This window comes from Natrix helvetica (assembly GCF_964273705.1).
Source record: "Natrix helvetica genome assembly, chromosome: 1".
NCBI lineage: Eukaryota > Metazoa > Chordata > Lepidosauria > Squamata > Natricidae > Natrix > Natrix helvetica.
The window spans coordinates 19,749,294-19,771,247 of NC_138548.1; the positions used below are offsets into that span (position 1 = coordinate 19,749,294).

Below are 21,954 nucleotides of genomic sequence, written 5' to 3' on the forward strand. Positions count from 1 at the left end.
CAGCATCTGAACGACCGTACGCACAATTGGCACCAGCCTCATGCATTGTACTCACATAATCATGGAAAGCTTTGGCCTCACTTGAGTGTTCGCAGTTCTCTCGCCGATCAGGTGCTGCACAGTATAGGTCCCAAAATACACTATGGGATAGGAAGGGAACAAGGAGAAAGAGAGGCATCATTAATATGGATTTGGGACCTTTAGGAAGAAGAGGCTAGAATAAAAGGGACTTAAAAGCTCCCCATGATTTCATCGCATCCAAATTTAGCGTCACTTGTGGTTCTCCAAATGTTACCATATTAGACCTTCCAGGTTCTCTGGCTATGGCGGAGATGTTGAAAGTAGAAGTTCTAGAAAAGCATGTGCTAGATATCCATAAGCTAACTGGGAAATCCTAGAAGAAATTTGGCATGTAGATTATTTGCTTTCAAAGATTAGTTCACTGATTTGCCCAGATCTGACCAAGAATGTTGATTCAGGAAGGGCAGCTTCTCCCAGCAGCTTTAACTGAAAGGCCAAGGCCTTGCTTGATGTGGAGCTTCCACATAAAGTATTGGAAACCAACCAAGATTATCAGCTAACCAAGGCACAGAAGCAAATGCTTGGAATTGCAGGCAATGTAAACCAACAGAGATGATCTTTCTCCAGGATCATTTTTGCAATTTAAAAGTTTATACAACTTCCTAAAATCTGAAGGTGTCCGGTAGCACCTTTTCAAACCCATGTATTTTGTTAAAACAAAAGCTGTTCCACTAAAAGGGCGATATCAGTCTCCTAATTTTTGGCTATCCCAGACTAACAGCTCTGTTCCCACAATGGGCAATAGCCTCTCCCTCCCCCCTCTATGTATGTCTGTATCAGGGGTGGGTTCCGGATTCCATTCCAACTGGTACGGTTGGAACAGCCCCGGCGTCACCCACATGCACCCGTGCAGTGCACGCGTGCGTTGTAGCGTCAAATGACACTTCCGCAAGCCTCCGCGACGCTCCAGCTACTCAGCGGAGTGTTGTGCAGGCGGTGCACGCACCGTGTGCGTGTGCGTAAGCGCCGACAGCTTTAAAAAACTGTAAGTAGCGCAGGCGGGTGGGCCCTCCGGAGCACCGTACCAGAACAGTACCAGGTGCTCCAGGCAGGATCCGGTACGCCCGTACCAGGGCGTACCGCCTGCAACCCACCACTGGTATGTATGTAGGTGTATATACATACATCTCTATGTACATATGTGTGTATGTATGTATGTATGTACACGTACATACAAACATACATACATACATGTATTTGTGTTACAACCCCTGGTACTTATCAGCACAAATACAACACACACACACACATACACACACACATACACAGAAACATATACATACATACATACACACACAATTAAAGGTTCCCCTCACATATATGTGCTAGTTGCTCCCTACTCTAAGGGGCAGTGCTCATCTCTGTTTCAAAGTTGAAGAGTCATCACTGTCCGAAGACGTCTCTGTGGTTATGTCCCTGGCATGACTAAATGCCGAAGGCGCACAGAACGCTGTTATCTTCCCACCAAAGGTGGTTCCTATTTTTCTACTTGCATTTTTTACATGCTTTCGAACTGCTAGGTTGGCAGAAGCTGAGACAAGTAACGGGAGCTCACTTCGTTACACAGTACTAGGGATTTGAACTGCCGAATTGCTGATCTTTCTGATCGACAAGCTCAGCATCATGGCCACTGAGCCTCCGCATCCCTTCATACACACACAAACGCACACACACCACTTCCTATATAATCTGTTTTCTGGATTCAGAAAAATACGGAACCAATCTAAGCAAATGGAATGACACACATCATGCTCTGTTACCCCAAAGGTTAAATCTAACCTCAGCTCAATCTGGGATCTGAATGCTAAATGCTTTCGCTGTTCTTAAGAATTTTTTTTAGAATGTAACCAACTAGATTGAGAATTGTGGTTAATTAAAGGTCAGGGGCAATGTAAAAAAGTCAAGATAGCAACTATGATGTTCATAACTTCTGGAACAGCTTGCCTCCAGAAGTTGTGAATGCCCCAACACTGGAAGTCTTTAAGAAGATGTTGGATAGCCATTTGTCTGAAGTGGTGTAGGGTTTCCTGCCTAAGTAAAGCGTTGGACTAGAAGACCTCCAAGGTCCCTTCCAACTTTGCTATTGTATTGTATTGTATTATTGTATTGTATAAAAAAGGAACAGGGTCTCAATTATGAGGGCAGAGCCACCATCTTGGACGTTCTTGACAACTCCTGATCCAGCAAACATAAGGCTTTCTGATAGTCTACCCATGAACTGGTGCTTCCACCCAGGGTGGACAGTAGTTTTGAGGTCAGAACCCCACCAGCTGGTGATTGTGTAACAGAATTTAAATCACAAGTGAGTCACTGGAGCTATGAAGTCACTGAAAGCACTCTAGGGGTGGGGGGAATGAGTGGTCTCTAAGTATCATTAATACATTGAATGAGAGAGATAGAGGTAGGGAGAGAAAGGGAGAGAAATGGAGGGAAGGAAAGAAGAAAGGAAGGAAGGAAGGAAGGAGGGAGGGAGGGAGGGAGGGGAGTAAGTGAGTGAGTTGTTTGCTTGTTTGTTTGTTTGTTTGTTTGTTTGTTTTTATTGGATTTATATGCCGCCCTTCTCCCAAGGACTGAGGGTGGCGTACAACATTAAAAAACACACATCCTGAAAGTTAAAAAGAAATTAAATACATATATAAAAAAAAAAACCAATTTATAGGACAATACATTTAAAAATGAGTTAAAATTAACAAGCCAGGCCGGCTTGTTTAGGGCGCGTCGGAAGGACCGGAGGTCGGGGATTATGCGAAGCTCCGGGGGCAGCTCATTCCAGAGGGGAGGCGCTCCCACAGAGAAGGCTCCCCCCCTGGGGGTCACCAGCCAACACTGTCTGGCCAACGGCACCCTGAGGAGGCCAACTCTGTGGGATTGTACTGGATGGTGGGAGGCTACTGGTGGCAGTAGGTGGTCTCGCAGGTACCCTGGGCCTAAGCCATGGAGCGCTTTAAAGGTCATAATTAATACCTTGAATCGCACCCGGAAAACAACCGGCAACCAGTGCAGGCCGCCTAAAAGGGGTGTAACATGGGAGCACCTAGGTACTCCCATGACAACCCGCGCAGCCGCATTCTGGACCAGCTGAAGCCTCTGGGTGCTCTTCAAGGGCAGCCCCATGTAGAGAGCATTGCAGTTGTGATCCTCAGCATCTTCAGAATGATTATCAAACTAATTTTTAATGCAACAGGAGAATAGAATGGTTAAATAAATGGCTGGAAAGTTATTATTACTTACGTTTAATTTTAAATAGAGTAAAAGATGGTATATATATATTTTTTTCAGAGCAAAGAACTGTCTTGGGCTACCCAAAGGGGACATATAGCCTTTGTTCGGGCCAGAAAAAAAAAAAACTCTCCATCTTACAATCAGAATGCCAGGAAAAGAATCTCTGTGTAGAAACTGCCAGAAGACACTGGCAGCTGCCCCTCAGCTACCAGATGCAAAGCTGGGCAGTCAGCTACTGTCAAGAGAGCGAAATCTAATTTCAGAATGAAATGAAATTTCATCCCTCCCTTTGATGAGACCTACTCTCCTCGATTTCCCCCAACTTCATCTTGCAATCCAACAGGTCAGATGGGTTGACAGAGGACACCAACAAACCATTGGGCTGATATCAAACTTCCTGGCCAGGGTCATGAGCTGTAGATGCAGGCACCACAGGCTCCCACCCAAACGCTAACAAAGCGAGGCTCTGTCTTTGGGTGAGGATCTGTCCCTTTGCAGCTGTGCAGAAGCCCAAGCCACCCAGTGGCCAAATGCCCGCTTCACATGCCTTTGACCTTCTCCCTTTAGCTTCTGAAGGGTTAAGCCCAGCAGCCTGGAATCCTCTCCTTGCTTGTTTCAGCCTCCAATAAATCAGGCTGCTTGTTGGATTTCTGGGAAGCAGTCCCCTGGCCCCATGGGAGAGGAGTCACGTGATCTCCGCTGCTGTTGCGTGGGGCCTCTCCCCTTGTGGTCTTTCTGCAAAGTCTTGGCGGAGGTGGGGGGGGGAGAGGAGAATAACTATCCCCACAGTGTCTGCCAAGAACGCTCAGTTGCCAAGAATGTTTAGAGGGACAAGGAAAATTAGCCACGGACCCGGAATTTCTATCTCGCCATCAAGCCTATGTATCTGTAGATTTATACACGCAGACTTCACCTTGGCCATGATTCTTGCTGTAAATTTAGAAAGCCCAGGAAGATCTGCTCATAAACTACACCCAACGATGGTAAAATGGGGCCGGGCCAATTGTAATTAAATATGAGCAAGCCGTGTGCAGCAGCTGCCAAAAAAGCCAACACAGTTCTAGGCTGCATCAACAGAGGGATAGAATCAAGATCATGTGAAGTGTTAATACCACTTTATAATGCCTTGGTAACACTTGGAATACTGCATTCAGTTCTGGTCGCCACGATGTAAAAAAGATGTGGAGACTCTAGAAAGAGTGCAGAGAAGAGCAACAAAGATCATTAGGGGACTGGGGGCTAAAACATATGAAGAACAGTTGCAGGAACTGGGTATGTTTAGTTTAAGAGAAAGAAGGACTAGGGGAGACATGATAGCAGTGTTCCAATATCTCAGGGGTTGCCACAAAGAAGAGGGAGTCAAACTGTTCTCCAAGGCACCTGAAGGTAGAACAAGAAGCAACGGGTGGAAACTAATCAAGAAGAGAAGCAACTTAGAACTGAGGAGAAGCTTCCTGACAGTTAGAACAATTAATCAGTGGAACAGCTTGCCTGCAGAAGTTGTGAATGCCCCAACACTGGAAGTCTTTAAGAAAATGTTGGATAGCCATCTGTCTGAAACGGTATAGGGTTTCCTGCCTAGCAGGGGGTTGGACTAGAAGACCTCCAAGGTCCCTTCCAACTCTACTATTGTATTGCATTGTAATTGCATCTTGTTGTGGTAAAGCACAGCAACTGTCTTAGTTACGTGGTGTGATCCATGGTGTTGTGTTGAGCCACCATTTTGTTTTCCTGTTTGGGAATTGCATTGGGAAGCACAAAATGTGTTTCGCTAACCTGCACTTAGCTTTAAGGTGTTGTAGGAGCAAGCCATTCTGTTCCCATGGGCAAGTAATTTTGGGGGTACTCCAGAATGAGGCTGATTTTTTTTTTTTAATTCATCAAGTTCATATGCTGCGGAGCTCTCCTAAAAGTAGACTTTGAACTATTCTGAACTATTTCTGAAAAAGAAAGGCAGTCAGGGACCGATGCCCAAGATCAAAACGATGTGCTAGACAACTATTAACAACCTGTCCCAAAAGTGCTTTTTTCAAGAGGCAATTGGGCTTTCTTGCTTGCTTCTCATTCAAGAAGCTTCTTCAGCTCTGCCTGGATGGTGGGGAATGGAAGGATTTATACTTCTTGCAGACAGCTGGTCAAAAAAATAATAATGCAAATGATGTCTCCAAGGAGTATAAATCCTTCCATTCCCCACCATCCAGTCAGAGCTGAAGAAGCTTCTTAGATGAGAAGCGAAACGTCTTCAAAGAAAAACCAAAAAGTTCAGTTGTCTCTTGAAAAAGTACCATCCATGACTTGGATGACTGAGAATCTCCATAGATATTAACATCCTGCTTCTCAGCTGCAAACAAAATCAGTCCCACTTCCAATAGCTCTATTATCCAAATGTTGGGGGTGGTGGTGGGGGGTGGATTGACATATATGATGCCTGGGAAGCCCCATTAAATTTACCCAGGCTTAGTTCCTGGTATACGAGCCCAAGATTATTGCAGCTTTTTGTATGTTACTCTGAGCTGGCCTTCACTGAATTTTGCAGGGCTCGTTTCCTAGAGCCTATCAGCCGCTTTGCTGGGATTTTGCTGAAACAAATACGTACCTGCCTTGAAATAAATGTGTTCATGACCAAAATAACAAACTGGTGTATGCAGTAACTTGTAATTTTATATAGCAAATGAGATTGCTAGAAGGAAGAGACTTCTTTCTTTCCACTTCTCATTGCAGTAACAAGGATCACGACAACCTAAACGATAGGATATCTCAAAAGCTCAGCCCTTGCTTAAAATGACCTGGGGCATTGGGAGGAGAGGAATTTCGGATTTATCACCCAGAAGGCTAATGCTGCCAATGAAGGCGGATCAAATTGCAAGCAGGAAAAAGGGATTTCTGTGCCTGCTTTTATTCCCCGTGTACTTTTTTTTTTTGGGGGGGGGAGGGAGGGAATTGTGATTCATTTTACAATATTTATCACTTGAGCTAGTCCTGATTCTCTGGGCGGGATACAATAAAGACAAAGCAAAAATGCAAATTTAATATAAACAATTTAAAGAATATAATCCCAAAACATCTGCAAATCTTTAATCTAATCTAATCTAATCTAATCTAATCTAATCTAATCTAATCTAACCGTTGAACATCTACTGAAGCTAAATTATTTTGACTTGTTTACAAAATGCCAGCAAGTTCAGAAACTTCTGTACCTCTGAGAGAAAGTATTTCTAATGTGGGGGCCACCACTGAGAAGGCCTGTCACACGGTCAATAAGGCCCATACTTTATAAGAAAAGCATTCCTGCAACAGGTCCTCTCTGGAGGACCACACAAGAGGGCAGTTTTAATTTGTTGCCTAAATACCCTGGTGTTGCTCTACAAAGCATAATACAAAATTTGTCTGAATATATATGTGTGTGCGTGTGTGTGTTGCTATATAGAACAGCATTAAGTGCTCTGAATACACTATCAGAAGAAACATTTCACTCTAGGTGAAAGACTCTCTGTCCGGCAGCCAGCCCACCATAGAGAGCACTCCTAGAGCGGCCGATGCTGAAAGACTCGGCCCCGAGTTTTGAAGTTGCGCGGAGCGGAGCGGGGCGGCGGCGGGCAGCAGCAGCCAGCGGCAGTGGCCTGGGAGAGCCTGGCAAGGGCTTGGTGAAGCTGCGAGCGGAACAGGCGCTCACGCAACCCTCTTCTCCAGCCGGGCAGAGCTCCATGCACTGACCTAGGGGGTATCCCGAATGTGCAAAGCCGCAGGAGCTGGGGAGCGGGCAGAGCGCCACATGGCTTGGCACCTTAGGGATTACCTCCTAGGTCAGTGAATGGCGCTCTTCCTGGATGGAGAGGGGATTTGCCGGGCGGCAGCTCGTGAGCATGGTTACCTCATGGCTGCTTTGCCCCTGAGGCTGTGCCCGGCACTTCGGGAGCCAGTTCACAAGGGAGCAGCCGCCCGGCAGCCCCAAAACAATAAGCCCTCCCTGATAATAAACCCAAGGGCATATTTCGTGGGGCAAAAGAAAATAAGCCCCTGGCGTATTTTCGGGGAAACACAGTATTATATACACAGAGATACATACCTTGGTGTATACATGCATGTGTCTTTGTGTATAGGTAATTGAGTTTACAATGTTTAATCCCTCAAACCAAATACTGTACATACTTTGCCACAAACAATAAATTAGATGTCAGGAGGAAGATAAATACCTTGCAATGCATATGATATCAGGCAGATAAAGGAAAATCTAATCATTTCAACAGTACATCTGTGCATTTCTGACACTTTTAATGAACTGTCTCTTATTATACCATGATGCCGCCAACTCTTATTGCTGTGTTGTCCCTTGATCCAAAACTCTGATTCTCATGAAGGGCAATAGAGAAATATGCCACCAAAAAGAAAGATTCAGAGAGAAACAGAGAGGAAGGGAAAAAAGAAAGCAAGCAACTATGTAAAAAAAAAAAGGGCACGGGGAAGGAGAGGAGAGGGAAAACAAAGAAAAGGAATTTGTGCGTATGCTTTTAAAAAAAAAACGGGAAGGATGCAAGGAGAAAAAAGTGTAGAAAATGTAGCTGCAGCACGATCGCGTACATAATAAAACAAAATCAGATCCTTGAAAAAAAGAGAGGGATGTGGTGGAAGGGAGGGAAGGCAGTTGGAAGAAGGCAGATGCTCTAAACAGGGCCATCCGTCTAAAGCTGAAGAGCTGGCCAAGTTTTGAGACTGGGGCAGGGGGAGTCAGCGTAGTGGGAGAGGGGGGATGTACAGCACTTCATCCATCATGCCCTCCCAGACTCTCTTCCCACTGCACAGGGAACCCTCCCCCTTTATCCCTATGATAAGAGCCAAAGGTTGGGGGAGTGGGGGTGAATGGGGACGGACAGTTATCAAGCCAGATCTCCATTGCCGCCACCCCCAGTTAGGTCCCTGGAATATTCTGCCTCTGGATTCCTCCAAATCACATCCATGTGTAGAAGCTGGAGCCAGACGCCGCAACGGACAGGGGGGTTTCCGGGAAGGAGTGTGCGTTGAGAGGGGGAAAGCTCTTGAATGTGTTCCAGTTGTGCTTGAAGCCAACAACAAGAATTGGGAGGAGGGGGCGACTTTTACGGTTGGGACTGAAAGAGCAAAAACCCAGCAGACACGCGGACCGACTTGCACACGCACACCCTTCCCCAGTCAACGCCTCTTCCAAGGGTATCCAAAATTCCCTACCTTCCGGGAACTTTCTCCACCCTATTTTCTCTGCCAGCAAACTTTCCTGCAGAAGGCAGGAAAAACAAAGATGCGGGTGGTGAGGCCTGCATGCGGTGTATCTGTGTGTATGTACAGAGAGATTGCACGAGCTACCTATGTTATATGAAATTTGGCACCGCGATGCCATTATCTTCTGCCATCATCCTAACTTCTCAGGTTTTTCCACATGCTCTATATTTCAAACTGCATGAAGGACTAGTAAGTTAAAACCTGTTCCATGTTTGTTTTTTTTGAAGGAATGCAGATACTCTCAGGATCCTGATTGATCCTTCCTTCCTTAGAATAGAATAACAGAGTTGGAAGGGATCTTGGAGATCTTCTAGTCCAACCCCCTGCTCAGGCAGGAAACCCTACACCACTTCAGACAAATGGTTGTCCAACACCTTCTTAAAGACTGCACATGCAACATGCAACCCCCCCATGCTTCCCCCGCCCACCACACATGCACGTATGACCCCACCATCACATGCCCCCTGCTCATGACCCCTGCCCTTCTGTATATGCATGCACATCTCCCGCATGTGTCCCACCCACCCTGCTCATGCGCGGCAGAGGCCCAAACACCAGCTGGCTGGCGGGGGGTGCACACGCATGCGCGGTGGAGCTGAGCTGGGGCGACGGCTCGTGTGCCCACAGCCATAGGTTCGCCATAGGTTCGCCATCAAGGTTCTAGGTTGTTCTAGTTCAGAGTGAAGTTTGCCTTTCTCAGACACAACAGAAATGCTGGGAAGATCAAAAACAAATATGTTACAAGTGTTGGAAGAAATATCCATCTGGTTCAGTTCCAAGCCAGGAGAAAGACACTGGAAACACGGAGGCTGATTGGAAAGATGGTTTAATGGTGAAGCAGAACCACCAAGCACATGTGATTCTGGGTAGATGACCTCATGGAGTTGAAAGGGAGGGATATTTATACTTTCTCTTGGGCTTCACACTTGAACTTCCTGTTCCTGGTCAAGAACATGTGTATTCTATTGGCTCTGGCAGGGGTCATAGTTACCCCTATAGGTTGTCCCAGATTTGGTTGAAGTTTGCTGGGTGATGCATTGTCCTTAGGAGATTGAGCAATGTGATGAGCTCTGCTGCTAGTGGGTTAATCCTATTATCTCCTTTGGGGGGGGGATGTCTTAATCGCAATACAATAAAATCCCAATACAATAAAAAAGCTGAGTTGGAAGGGACCTTGGAGGTCTTCTAGTCCAACCCCCTGCCTAGGCAGGAAACCCTATACCGTTTCAGACAAATGGCTATCCAACATCTTCTTAAAGACTTCCAGTGTTGGGGCATTCACAACTTCTGGAGGCAAGCTGTTCCACTGATTAATTGTTCTAACTGTCAGGAAGTTTCTCCTCAGTTCTAAGTTGCTTCTCTCCTTGATTAGTTTCCACCCATTGCTTCTTGTTCTACCCTCAGGTGCCTTGGAGAATAGTTTGACTCCCTCTTCTTTGTGGCAACCCCTGAGATATTGGAACAATGCTATTATGTCTCCCCTAGTCCTTCTTTCTCTCAAGCTAAACATACCCAGTTCCTGCAACCGTTCTTCATATGTTTTAGTCTCCAGTCCCCTAATCATCTTTGTTGCTCTTTTCTGCACTCTTTCTAGAGTCTCCAAATCTTTTTTACATCGTGGTGACCAGAACTGAATGCAGTATTCCAAGTGTGGCCTTACCAAGGCATTATAAAGTGGTATTAACACTTCACGTGATCTTGATTCTATCCCTCTGTTGATGCAGCCTAGAACTGTGTTGGCTTTTTTGGCAGCTGCTGCACACTGCTGGCTCATATTTAAATGGTTGTCCACTAGGACTCCAAGATCCTTTTCACAGTTACTACTACTGAGCAAGGTACCACCTATACTGTACCTGTGCATTCCATTTTTGTTGCCTAAATGTAGAACCTTACTCTTTAGACAATGCATTCCACCCACCGTTCAATTAAGAAGACTGAATGCTACTCACCACCACCAGGAGTGAAGGAAGCCAGGTGGTTCTCCCAGGGTAATGTTCTTTTCCCACCGGATCTGGGGAGAAACAATAAAGTACCAGTTAAAGAGGAAATACCAGCTTTCCCCAATTCAGCACTTCCAAAAATGGCAGAACCACAACACCCAGAGTTCCACTGGACCATAAAAAAAAATGCTCCCCGAACACTTTTGGGAGTATCTCATAGATTTTAGGTGGCTAATCACAAAAGTAATTTGTAAATTAAACTATCAGGTATCACTTTATGGAAATTTTCTGTTTTTACACAATGGCCTTGTACACCCTTTAGTGCCAGCTGGCTATGCTGCACAAATGAAACAAACGCATGAAAACATGGAATTGCTCTTGAAGCGAAACGTCTTCAAAACAAAACAAAACAAAACAAAACAAAACAAAACAAAACAAGGAAGTCCAGTTGCCTTCTGAAAAAGCACCTTTGGGACAACCATGACCTGGATGACTGAGAATCTCTACAGGCTCCCCCATCCAGTACACCCAGGGCAACTGGAAGATCTGTGAGATCTGTAGAATAGTGGGTCTGCTGTTTGGGATGCAGCTCGAATATACCAAATACCTGGACAAGCTCCCAGGCTACTTGATGGACCATGTCATCCCATTGGGATTGGCCTGCCCCACCTATGCCAGCAGAAGAGGCATTCTGTAGGCTCCGTCAGACTGATTGTTCCACCTGGCGGGGTCCAGGAGAAGAGTCATCTCTGCTGTTGCACCTGCCCTCTGGAATATCTATCTATCTATCTATCTATCTATCTATCTATCTATCTATCATCTATCTATCTATCTATCTATCTATCTATCTATCTATCTATCTATCTATCATCATCTATCTATCTATCTATCTATCTATCTATCTATCTATCATCTATCTATCTATCTATCTATCTATCTATCTATCTATCTATCTATCATCTATCTATCATCTATCTATCTATCTATCTATCTATCTATCTATCTATCTATCTATCTATCATCTATCTATCTATCTATCTATCTATCTATCTATCTATCTATCATCTAAATTTGTCAAGAAGTACAAGGAAACAAGTAGGAAAAACACATGAAAAAAATGGCACAAATAAACAGATAAAGATAAGCAAAACATAGCCATAAACACATAAAATGAGTATACATAAGCTGGGGACAGTAGGACAGGGACGGTAGGCACGCTGGTGCGCTTATGCACGCCACCTTAGGGACCTCTTAAGAAATGCGTAAGGTCCACGGTAGACAGCTTAAGGGAAAAGGCATGGGGGTTAGAGGAACAACAGGATGAGGTAGGGGTGTTCCATACACTTACTACTCTATTGCTGAAATCGTTTTTCCTGCAATCAAGGTTAGAATGCATTACATTTAGTTTGTTATCTATTGGTAGCCCTTGTGTTATTGCGGTAGTCGTTAACAGGTAGGACCTTATGGCAGATTATCTTGTGCACTAAGCTCAGGTGAGAACGTAGACGGTGTAGTTCAAGGTTATCCAGGCCTAAAATTTCAAGCCTGGTGATATAAGGAATTTTATTAATCACCTAGAAAGCATTCAAGGATATAGTTGAGAATTTTCTTGGTGACAGAGTGGCAAACTACATTCAGCTAGTTGACAAATTTCTTACAGCATAGAGCTCCACAAGTCACTGAAGATTCATTTCCTACATCCACACTTGAACTCCCCCCCCCCCAAAAAAGTCTAGACTCAATCAGTGTTGAACATGGTGAAAGGTTTCACCATGGAAAAACAGTATCAGGGGAACTAGAATCCATTAATTCTGGCTGACTACTGTTAGATATTGCAATGAGATGTATCGACACCAAGTATAAATAAAAATCAGCAGCAAAACAACTTTTAAAGATAAAGATTTCCCTTGCACACATGTGTTGGTCGTTTCTGACTCTAGGGGGCGGTGCTCATCTTCGTTTCAAAGCCGAAGAGCCAGCACTGTCCATGGTCATGTGCACGGAACGCTGTGACCTTCCCACCAAAGGTGGTTCCTATTTTTCTACTTGCATTTTTTACGTGCTTTCGAACTGCTAGGTTGGCAGAAGCTGGGACTAGTAACGGGAGCTCACTCTGTTACGCAGTGCTAGGGATTCGAACCGGCAAACTTTCTGATCATCGAGGTCAGTATCTTAGCCACTGAGCCACTTCGTCCCAACACTTTGGGCCCCGTTCAAAAGCATTAATTGCAGAAGCCTGGCTAAGACTCTGAGATGAAGGCTACTTGGGAAGTCCCAACAAGTTTAGAATAGTAGCAACAAAAATTAAGTAAGCCTCTTTCGAGTACAGCCCAACTCCTAGCAGCCTTACACACATATTCATGTAGATATTTTGGCATCAACATGGAAGTAATTTGCTCTTGCTTGCCATCTTCTGACTTTGAAAAAAACCCACCCAGATGTAATTTTCAGCCTGGGATTTCCTAGCAGTCTTCCATCCAAATAATCCAGGATACTATCACGTACCTGGCAGTAGGAAGGAATGAAATCTACTACAGGTAGTCCTCCACTTACGACCACAATTGGGACCAGAATTTCTGTAGCTAAGCAAGGTGGTGGTAAAGTGAGTCAAACTCAATTGCACGGCCTTTTCTTCTTTTTTGTCACCGTGGCTAAGTGAATCACTGCCGTTAAGTAAATCACGTAGTTGTTCAATGAATCCAGCTTCCCCTTACTGACTCTGCTTGTTGGAAGGTTCCAAATGGCATTCACCATAACCCTGGGATGCTGCAACTGTTGTAAATACATGCTGCTTGCCGAGCCCCCACATTCTGATTATGTGATTGTGGGAATGGTGCAACAGTCGTACGTTGTGAGGAGTGGTCATAAATCCCCCCTTTTTTTACTATCACTGTGACTTTGAAAGGTCATCAAACGGATGTCCTGTATTCTAAGACAGAGTGATGGATAGTAACTTCGAAGACTGAAGATTAATGAGAAAGACTGAAGATGTGGAGACTCTAGAAAGAGTGCAGAGAAGAGCAACAAAGATGATTAGGGGACCGGAGGCTAAAACATACGATGAACGGTTGCAGGAACTAGGCATGGCTAGTCTAGTGAAGAGAAGGACCAGGGAAGACATGATAGCAGTGTTCCAATAGTTGAGGGGTTGCCACAGAGAGGAGGGGGTCAAGCTATTTTCCAAAGCACCCAAAGGCCAGACAAGCAATAATGGATGGAAACTGATCAAGGAGTGATTCAACCTGGAAATAAGGAGAAATTTTCTGATAGTGAGAACAATCAACCAATGGAACAGAAGTTGCCTTCAGAAGTTGTGGGAGCTTCATCACTGGAAGCTTTCGAGAAGAGACTAGACTGCCATCTGTCAGAAATGATGTAGGGTCCTGTTTGGGCAGGGGGTTGGACTAGATGAGCTACAAGGTCCTTTCCAACTTTGTTAATCTGTTAATATTTTGCATTGAATAAATTAATGGAGGACAGGCTCTTTAATACCTCAATGTTCTCTCCAGGTTCGGAGAAAATATGTCTCCAAACTCCTGCAAAAAGCAACAACAGCGCAGCGTAGGAGCACCGAAGCTTCCTCTAGTTGGCCTCTATGGGAAACATACTGGAGGACTAAAATGGACATTGGCTTGATCCAAGAGAGCTATTCTTCTGTTCTTTGAAATGATAAACTCTGGCATCTGGTTCGTAAGAGAGTGGGTGTGGAGGCACCAGATCAGACTTCTGTCCTTGGGGAATTCTTTCCTTTGAATCTCTAAGGACATTATTATGCTATCACTGCGTTAAGATTCCCAAGTAATATTTTTTCTCTCTCCCAACTTATATGCGAATTTACTCTTTGCTCAAGGGGATTGCTCCTTGGATTGCAAATTCAGTGCTATTAAGATTTTGCAGTAGTAATAGTGTGCGAACTGCGTTTCTGAGAGACTTGAATCAAAAAGATAAAATGGAGCAAACAGAAGAACAATTCATTTTATCCAGCCCTGTCATCTGGTATCTTTCAATTATACATTTCTGTTTTAACATTTTATTCAGATTTGTCTTTCCCCCATCCCCAAGGGAATGCTGTGAAGACACAAAGGAATTCCTTGAATAAAAAAGATGTAACTAGGAGAAAATAAGAAAACAGAAACATGTGTTTAAATTGGCCCACTAATTGGCCACACCTGGCTTAACACCTTGACAATTAATACTTTGGCTTACTTAGTAATGGATGGGAGACCACCAGGCGATATAACGTCGAGAGCTAAATTGGAATATCAAAGCAACATTCCCAAAGAAGGCAGTGCCAAACCATTTCATTAATGCTGCTAAGAAAACTATTCAAGGGAAACTTAAAATTTTAATTCTAATTACTACACATCAAGTTACAGTATGAGGACCTCGGCTCTGTGTTGAAAATATTTTTAAAAAGAGATTGCAAACTTTGCCTGGAAAAAAGCACCTTCAAACTTTGGACTGTTTTGGCGTTTACTATAATCCTCTCTGCAGAACCTCCAGTTTTAAAGAAAATATAGCACTTAGACTTATATACCGCTTCACAGTGCTTTTATAGCCCTCTCTAAGCGGTTTACAGAATCAGCATATTTCCTCCAACAGTCTGGGTCCTCATTTTACCCACCTCGGAAGGATGGAAGGCTGAGTCAACTTAGTGAGAATTGAACTGCCAAATTGCAGCCAGCCAGCAATCAGTCTGAGCACTGCACCACCGAGGTTCTCTCTATAGCCAATCTACAATGATCAAATCTAAATTGAGCTGTGTATCAATGGATATTCCTCCATCTGCTCACCTTCCCCAAGCTTTGGTTCCTATTCTTACCTCTGAGAGGAAGGTCTGTGCAGATTTCTGAGCCCCGACATGAAGGAGATATTCGTACACATACAGTGCCAACCTGGGGGAAAAAGAAGAAATTCCAATACTTTACTTAAGAACATGTTTGCTGCAATAACACTGGCTTAACGTTCTTACTGATTTTTGTACATTTTAATGTATTTTATATGTGTCTGGCCACTTCTATGCAGGTTTTATCTTATTTGTTATGACTGCCAGTCAAAACAATGAACTGACTGTAAATATTTAGTAACTCCACCTCAGCCCAGTGACATATGCCCAGGTTTACCCATGTAACACCTCTGTTGGGAGAGCTGCACAGGTTCCCAGTTTTTTTCTGGGTGCAGTTAAAGGTGTTATTAACTCTAAAGCCCTATATGGTATAGGGCCAGGTAATCTTTTCTGGTGTAGTTTTCCCTAAGGTCATCTAGGTGGAAACTAATCAAGGAGAGAAGCAACTTAGAACTGAGAAGAAACTTCCTGACAGTTAGAACAATTAATCAGTGGAACAGCTTGCCTCCAGAAGTTGTGAATGCCCCAACACTGGAAGTCTTTAAGAAGATGTTGGATAGCCATTTGTCTGAAACGGTATAGGGTTTCCTGCCTAGGCAGGGGGTTGTACTAGAAGACCTCCAAGGTCCCTTCCAACTCTGCTATTGTATTGTATTGTATTGTACCTGTCCTACCAGGTAAGATCCTTGTAAGCCGCCTTGAGCCGCCATGTAATTTCAACCAAACTTGGTACACAGATGAGAACTGGAAAAAAATATTGTGGAGGTAAGACACCCCTAAAACCCCTTGGGCAGGGGTGAAATTCAGCAGGTTCTGGAGAACCGGTAGCAGAAATTTTGAGTAGTTCGGAGAACTGGCAAATACCACCTCTGTCTGGCCCCAGAGTGGGATGGGAATGAAGATTTTGCAATATCCTTCCCCTGCCACACCCACCAAGCCACGCCCACAGAACTGGTAGTAGAAAAAAAATTGAATTTCACCACTGCCTTGGGGTGTATGTTAGCCTGTTGTGCCTTAAAATGGTTTCTACTGTACTGCCGTAAAATGGCTTCTACTGGGCAGCGCAGTGGAGTTGCCATGGTAATGGCTTCACAGTACTCCACAAGGGGGCTCCTTCTTGTAAGGGGGAAAATCCAATATTAGAAATTACGTTTGGTCCGGAGAATTTCCACCTATAAATAAATACCCGGCCAACGCCAGGTTATCGGCTAGTAAATAAATAAAATAAGATAGAAAGAGCACGCTTCCCCTAAATATTTCCATGTGAGAGCCAGGAAATTTGCCTTTTCCATGAAAGCCCTGGCCCTGTGGATTATTCTTCCCAGGCCTCTACTCTCCTAGCCTCCCGAAAAGCATTGAAAAATTGGGTTTCCCCCCAAATGCTGCATAGGGAAAGGTGGGTGAGAGATTTAATGAGGTGACTGTATGAGCGAAGTTTAACTTTGGTGCCAGTTTTTAAATGTTTATGGTTTTAATAGATTTAATATATAAGTTAAGCAACTATGTACATGTTTTAAATAAACGTTTGTAGGAAGTTAAAACCCACCCCTCTCCTAGAAAATGAAGTATTTTAGGAAAGATTAAAAAGGCAGAATATTTCCCTTAAAAAGAGAAGTAGAAACTCAAAAGAGGTAGAAACTTGCCCATCCACCTTTGTTAATGGGCCGTTAAGGCCTGGACCAGTCTATTCTACATAACAAACAACTACTACATAACAAACAACAACTATTCAGTTTAAGAGAAAGAAGGACAAGGGGAGACATGATAGCATTGTTCCAATATCTCAGGGGTTGCCGCAAAGAAGAGGGAGTCAAAATATTCTCCAAGGCTGAGGGTAGAACAAGAAGCAATGGGTGGAAACTAATCAAGGAGAGAAGCAACTTAGAACTGAGGAGAAACTTCCTGACAGTTAGAACAATTAATCAGTGGAACAGCTTGCCTCCAGAAGTTGTGAATGCCCCAACACTGGAAGTCTTTAAGAAGATGTTGGATAGCCATTTGTCTGAAACTGTATAGGGTTTCCTGCCTAGGCAGGGGGTTGGACTAGAAGACCTCCAAGGTCCCTTCCAACTCTACTATTGTATTGTATCTCCTTCAGGCAGAGCATTTCATTGCCTTTCATTGCACCACCCATCAAGTTCCAACCAAACTTAGCACACAGACAACCTACAAAGCTAGCTATGACCTCTGACAGCAACCAATCAGGATACCCTTCCTGTGCCCCAGGAACCTCAAAGCCCAGAGAGGGCATAAAACCAGAAAAAAAATCATTATCTCTTCCCTTTTTGCCCAGGATCTCAAGCCACGTGATCGTGTTCATCAATAAACCTTCTTTCCAAGCAACTTCCATGAATCCAGTGTCTTTTTCCTCACTTGGAACTGAACCCAGATGGACATTTCTTCCAACACATATAAATAAAAATAAATTAAAAGGCCTCCCTCTCAGCAGCGCTGGAGATTAGAAAGGTCCTTGAAGAGGCATTGGTAGCAAAGAATTAACAGCATCGTTTTGGATTATTTTGCAAGATCAGATCAAACTCCATTAATCTTGCAACTAAATTCCAACAAACCACGGCTTTTAGGAAATTTTCAGGAGAGATATAAAGCAATTGGGCTCATCTACATTGCCTAGTGCTGAAATTAAAGGTACATACAGTCTGAGTAAACAGAATGCCAGCTTTAATAGCAAATAACCACAGTAGCTCTGTATTTCAACCTTTCTCACATCATCTTGGCTCAATTACAGTAATCTTCTGAGTTCACACATTGTATTAAAGTACCTTTGACAAACCTGTGGCTCTATGCATTATGTGCATATAGCCCTTGATGGCTTTCTATCTGACCCGCTTCCTGTATTGTATCTGCATTCTGACATCTGCATTTACCCTTAAGCATCTGAATAATTGCATTGGAGCAAATGCTAGTCTGCTACTAACACCTTTCCTACGATTTTCCAGTATTCTTTTTCTTAAGCATGATGATAAATTTGCACACCATAAGCAATAGGAATAAGGAGGATTACATAGAATTAGAGATTTAATTATAGATGGAAACCCTGCAAATTCTAAATATAATTTGCCAAAAAAAATGCCACAAGTACCAACCTGGTTTCAAATGAATCAAACCCAATCAGATCTATTGTAAAGTATCCAGGTGTTTTCAATTAAAAGCCAGATTAGCTTGAAGCATGGTATATATTTACTTCACTTGTATCTCATTAATGTTATATCAAATACTTATATTAAACACAACAGCTTCTCTTGAACATGTAAAAATATTTTGAGGAAAATGCTGGGTTTTGAACTTCCAGAAACTCACCAGAACTCTTTGGGGCATTAATTTAGTTTAAATCTATTTCAGCAATTCATGAAGAATTGACTGAAAGATAATCCATAGGCGGTATTACACTTTGCATAGCATTTTAACATTAATTGTAATATTTCCAGATTGTACGGGTTGGATTGTAAACAAATTGGCACATATTACTATTTTTGGTATCAATATCTAATTAGTTAGTCCTTGTAGTTGAAAGTTTTTGAAAAAATTGGAAAAGTCACCAATCGTTCGTAACGATTCCTGCTGTTCATTTATATATTTTTTCCTAGCATGTATAAATTAATGCAGTATAAGGAACTGATTCAGTTCCTGTGCTAGCTGCTAAGATGATAGTTTAAAACACCAGAAATGTAACATTTCCTTGGATGGGGGTTATATAAAGGTATGGAAAATTATTTTAGGTCAAAAATAAAGAGCTTTGAAATATTCTAAGAATAAATTCATCCAAATCTTGTCATCATTAATTGTCCATAGTAGATTACCTTCATTTGAATTACAGTCATTTTGGCCAGGAAAACTATATATATTTATGTATTTTTTCTATATGATTACATATATGTTTATATGTGCTACTAACTTTTATTTAATCTTTTGTAGCCTCCACCTGACATCAAAATAATTTAGGATACGGGTGTCAAACTCAATGTGTCACATTGCCATCATGTGACATTTTGCTGTTTTTTCCCTTCACAGACTTGGGGCGGGCGTGGCCTGTGCATGATGCATCCAGCCCACGGGCTGCCAGTTTGACACCCCTGATCTAGGACAAGGTTTCCCAATCCTGGCAACTTTAAAAGCCATGGTCCCAGAATTCCTCAGTCAGCCATGCTGGGAATTCTGGGAGTTGAAGTCCACATATCTTACATTTGCCTAGGTTGGGAAAGCCTGATCTAGGACAAATTTCACAGTGAGAGAAACTTGCAACCCGAAAGCTTCAAGAAGTAGAGAGAAATTACAGACACAGTCTATCCATGATGAGAGCAGATATTTTTCTTCCACACGCTTAATGCTAAAACCTGGTGAACTTTTTCCGCATAATACATGCAGTAGCTAAAGGATGAAATTGGCTATTGGAATCTGGTGCTACGGGTGTTCCCAGTGAAGTCAAAGAAGCCATGGTAGTGGCTGTGGCTATGTGGTCAAGAAGAATCCCCAGGGAAAAAAAAATATAGGAAGCTCTAAACTCCACTAAACTCCCTCCCTCCTCTCCTTCCCTGTGGCTCTAGCTTCAAATGAGCCACCCCCATTTATTTTTACACTTTAATTCAGGGATCAGCAACCCATGGCTCTTTCATCTCTCTGCTGCAGCTCCCTGTTGCCAGTCGCCAGCACAATTTTGAGAGGAGATTCCAGTCTGGGACGGGGGGGGGGGGGAGCAGGGCACGCCAGGAGGGGACTCTATGGTAAGGGGTGGGTTTTCTGGTCAGCTCAGCTCTACAATTGATAAGGCTTTCGGTTAGGACAGATAGAGGAAAAAGGACGCCACGCTAGGAGGAGACTCTATGGTGGGGAAACGGGGCTTCCGGTCAGCTTCCGAATTGAACGCGGGGCTTCCAGTTAGGACCTTTGTGGCTCTTTGAGTGTTTAAGGTTGCCAACCCCTGCTTTAACCAAAATGAAACCCAACTAGGAACCTGCTGCCTAACAGACTGAGATGCTGTCCAAGGTTAACACTCTCAATATCTCTGGGAAACCCCTTGGATACTTTACTCATTTTGCAAAGGGTCAGCAGGTGACTTCCCAGGAGTATCTGTGAAGGTGGGGACAAAAATTATGATGGCTGTAATAGTCAAAGTTCTGCCCCTTTTATTGATATATATGAAAGGGGTATGAGTCATGGTGGCACAGTGGTTAGAATGCAGTACTGACGGCTAATTCTGCTCACACACCGGGGGTTCGATCCTGAGTGGCTCAAGGTTGAGTCAGCTTCCATCTTCCCAAGGTTAGTAAAATGAGGTCCCAGATCACTGGAGGCAATAGGCTGACTCTGTAAACTGCTTAGAGTGGGATTGAAAGCATTGTGGAGCGGTATATGTCTAAGTGCTATTGCTCTGGCTACAATCACACAGTCGTCATCACAGTTGTCCCTGTGAGCCACCCTGAGGTCCTGTAACCTGTGTATAGGCACCGTAATGATAACTAATTTTTTTATGTCCCTTGGAGTCAGTCACTAGTGGCAATAGTGGAGAAATCCATGCAGTTTCCTTGCCAATATTTCAAAAGTGGTTTGTCGTTGCTGCCTTTTTGCTAGGATTAAGAGAGGATGATTGACTTCAAGTCACCTGTGTGTAAAGTAGGAGTAGAACTCAAGTCTCCTGGATTGTGGTCTGGCACTTTTAAATACAATGCTACACCAAAGTGGCTTCCAAGCAACGAAGTAGGTGGTGTTATGAAAAAGGGAAACTGGATAAAAGGCTATTAAGGACCACAGGTAGTCTTTTAACTTACAACCATTTGTTTAGCCACTGTTCAAAGTTATAACAGCACTGGAAAAAAAACGGACTTGCAACCAGTCCTCACACTTACAACCGTTACGGCATCCCCATGGTCACAAGATCAAAATTCAGGTGCTTGGCACCCAGCATGTTCTACCATGGTTGCAGCATCCCGTAGTCATGTGATCGCCATTTATGACCTTCCCAGCTAGCTTCTGGCAAGCAACGTCAATGGGGGAAGCCAGATTTACTTCATAACGACATGATTCACATAACAACCACCGGGCAGGGATGAAATGCTATCAATTTGGGCCGGTTTACCCAAATTGGTAGTCAAAAAACACTTAAAGGGGGGGGGGGGACACTTTCCGAAGATCACACGTAGCACAGCTGAGCTTCGGGACTTTTTTAACAAACTTTTAAAGCATTTTTTTTACTACAGGTTCTTCAGAAACACACGGGTAGAGGCGGTGTCTGTTTTTGCTTGAGCCCTGCTAGGCCAAAAACGGGGTGGGGTGGGGGTTCGTTTTTGTTTCCAACAGGATTTCCTGAGGCCTGCTTGGCCAGAAATGGGGGTGGGAGGTGCTGAGAAAGAAAGGAAGGAAGGAAGAAAGGAAGGAAGGAGAAAGTAGGAGAAAGGAAGATAAGAAAGAAAGAGGGAGGGAGGGAGGGAAAAAGGAGAGGAAGAAAGGACTACAAACCTGGCATTAGCTTCGAAAGCAAATCTAGGCCTGGAAAGGACCTGGAGGTCATCTAGTCCAACACTGCACCAGCAGGACATTGTGAGTTTCTGTCTTTTGATCCCCCAGTTGCATGACTATATAGCCACCCCCACCCAGTCA

General features: G+C 43.7%; 1 protein-coding gene across 4 annotated transcripts in view; it reads right to left on the reverse strand.

Annotated features, from left to right (window-relative positions):
* SSBP4 (single stranded DNA binding protein 4) overlaps positions 1-21,954 on the reverse strand; it is a 57,034-nt gene that overhangs the window by 24,461 nt on the left and 10,619 nt on the right. For 2 of the 4 annotated variants that reach the window (XM_081959764.1, XM_081959763.1), the window contains exons 1-4: positions 21,814-21,943; positions 15,319-15,391; positions 10,506-10,567; positions 56-140 (exon numbers count right to left, since the gene is read on the reverse strand). In XM_081959764.1, the coding sequence (XP_081815890.1) occupies positions 56-140; positions 10,506-10,567; positions 15,319-15,391; positions 21,814-21,893 (300 nt within the window). In that variant the 5' untranslated portion in view covers positions 21,894-21,943. Of the gene's footprint in view, positions 1-55; positions 141-10,505; positions 10,568-15,318; positions 15,392-21,813; positions 21,944-21,954 lie in introns of those variants that run through there. The other 2 variants (XM_081959766.1, XM_081959765.1) reach the window with 1 other exon arrangement.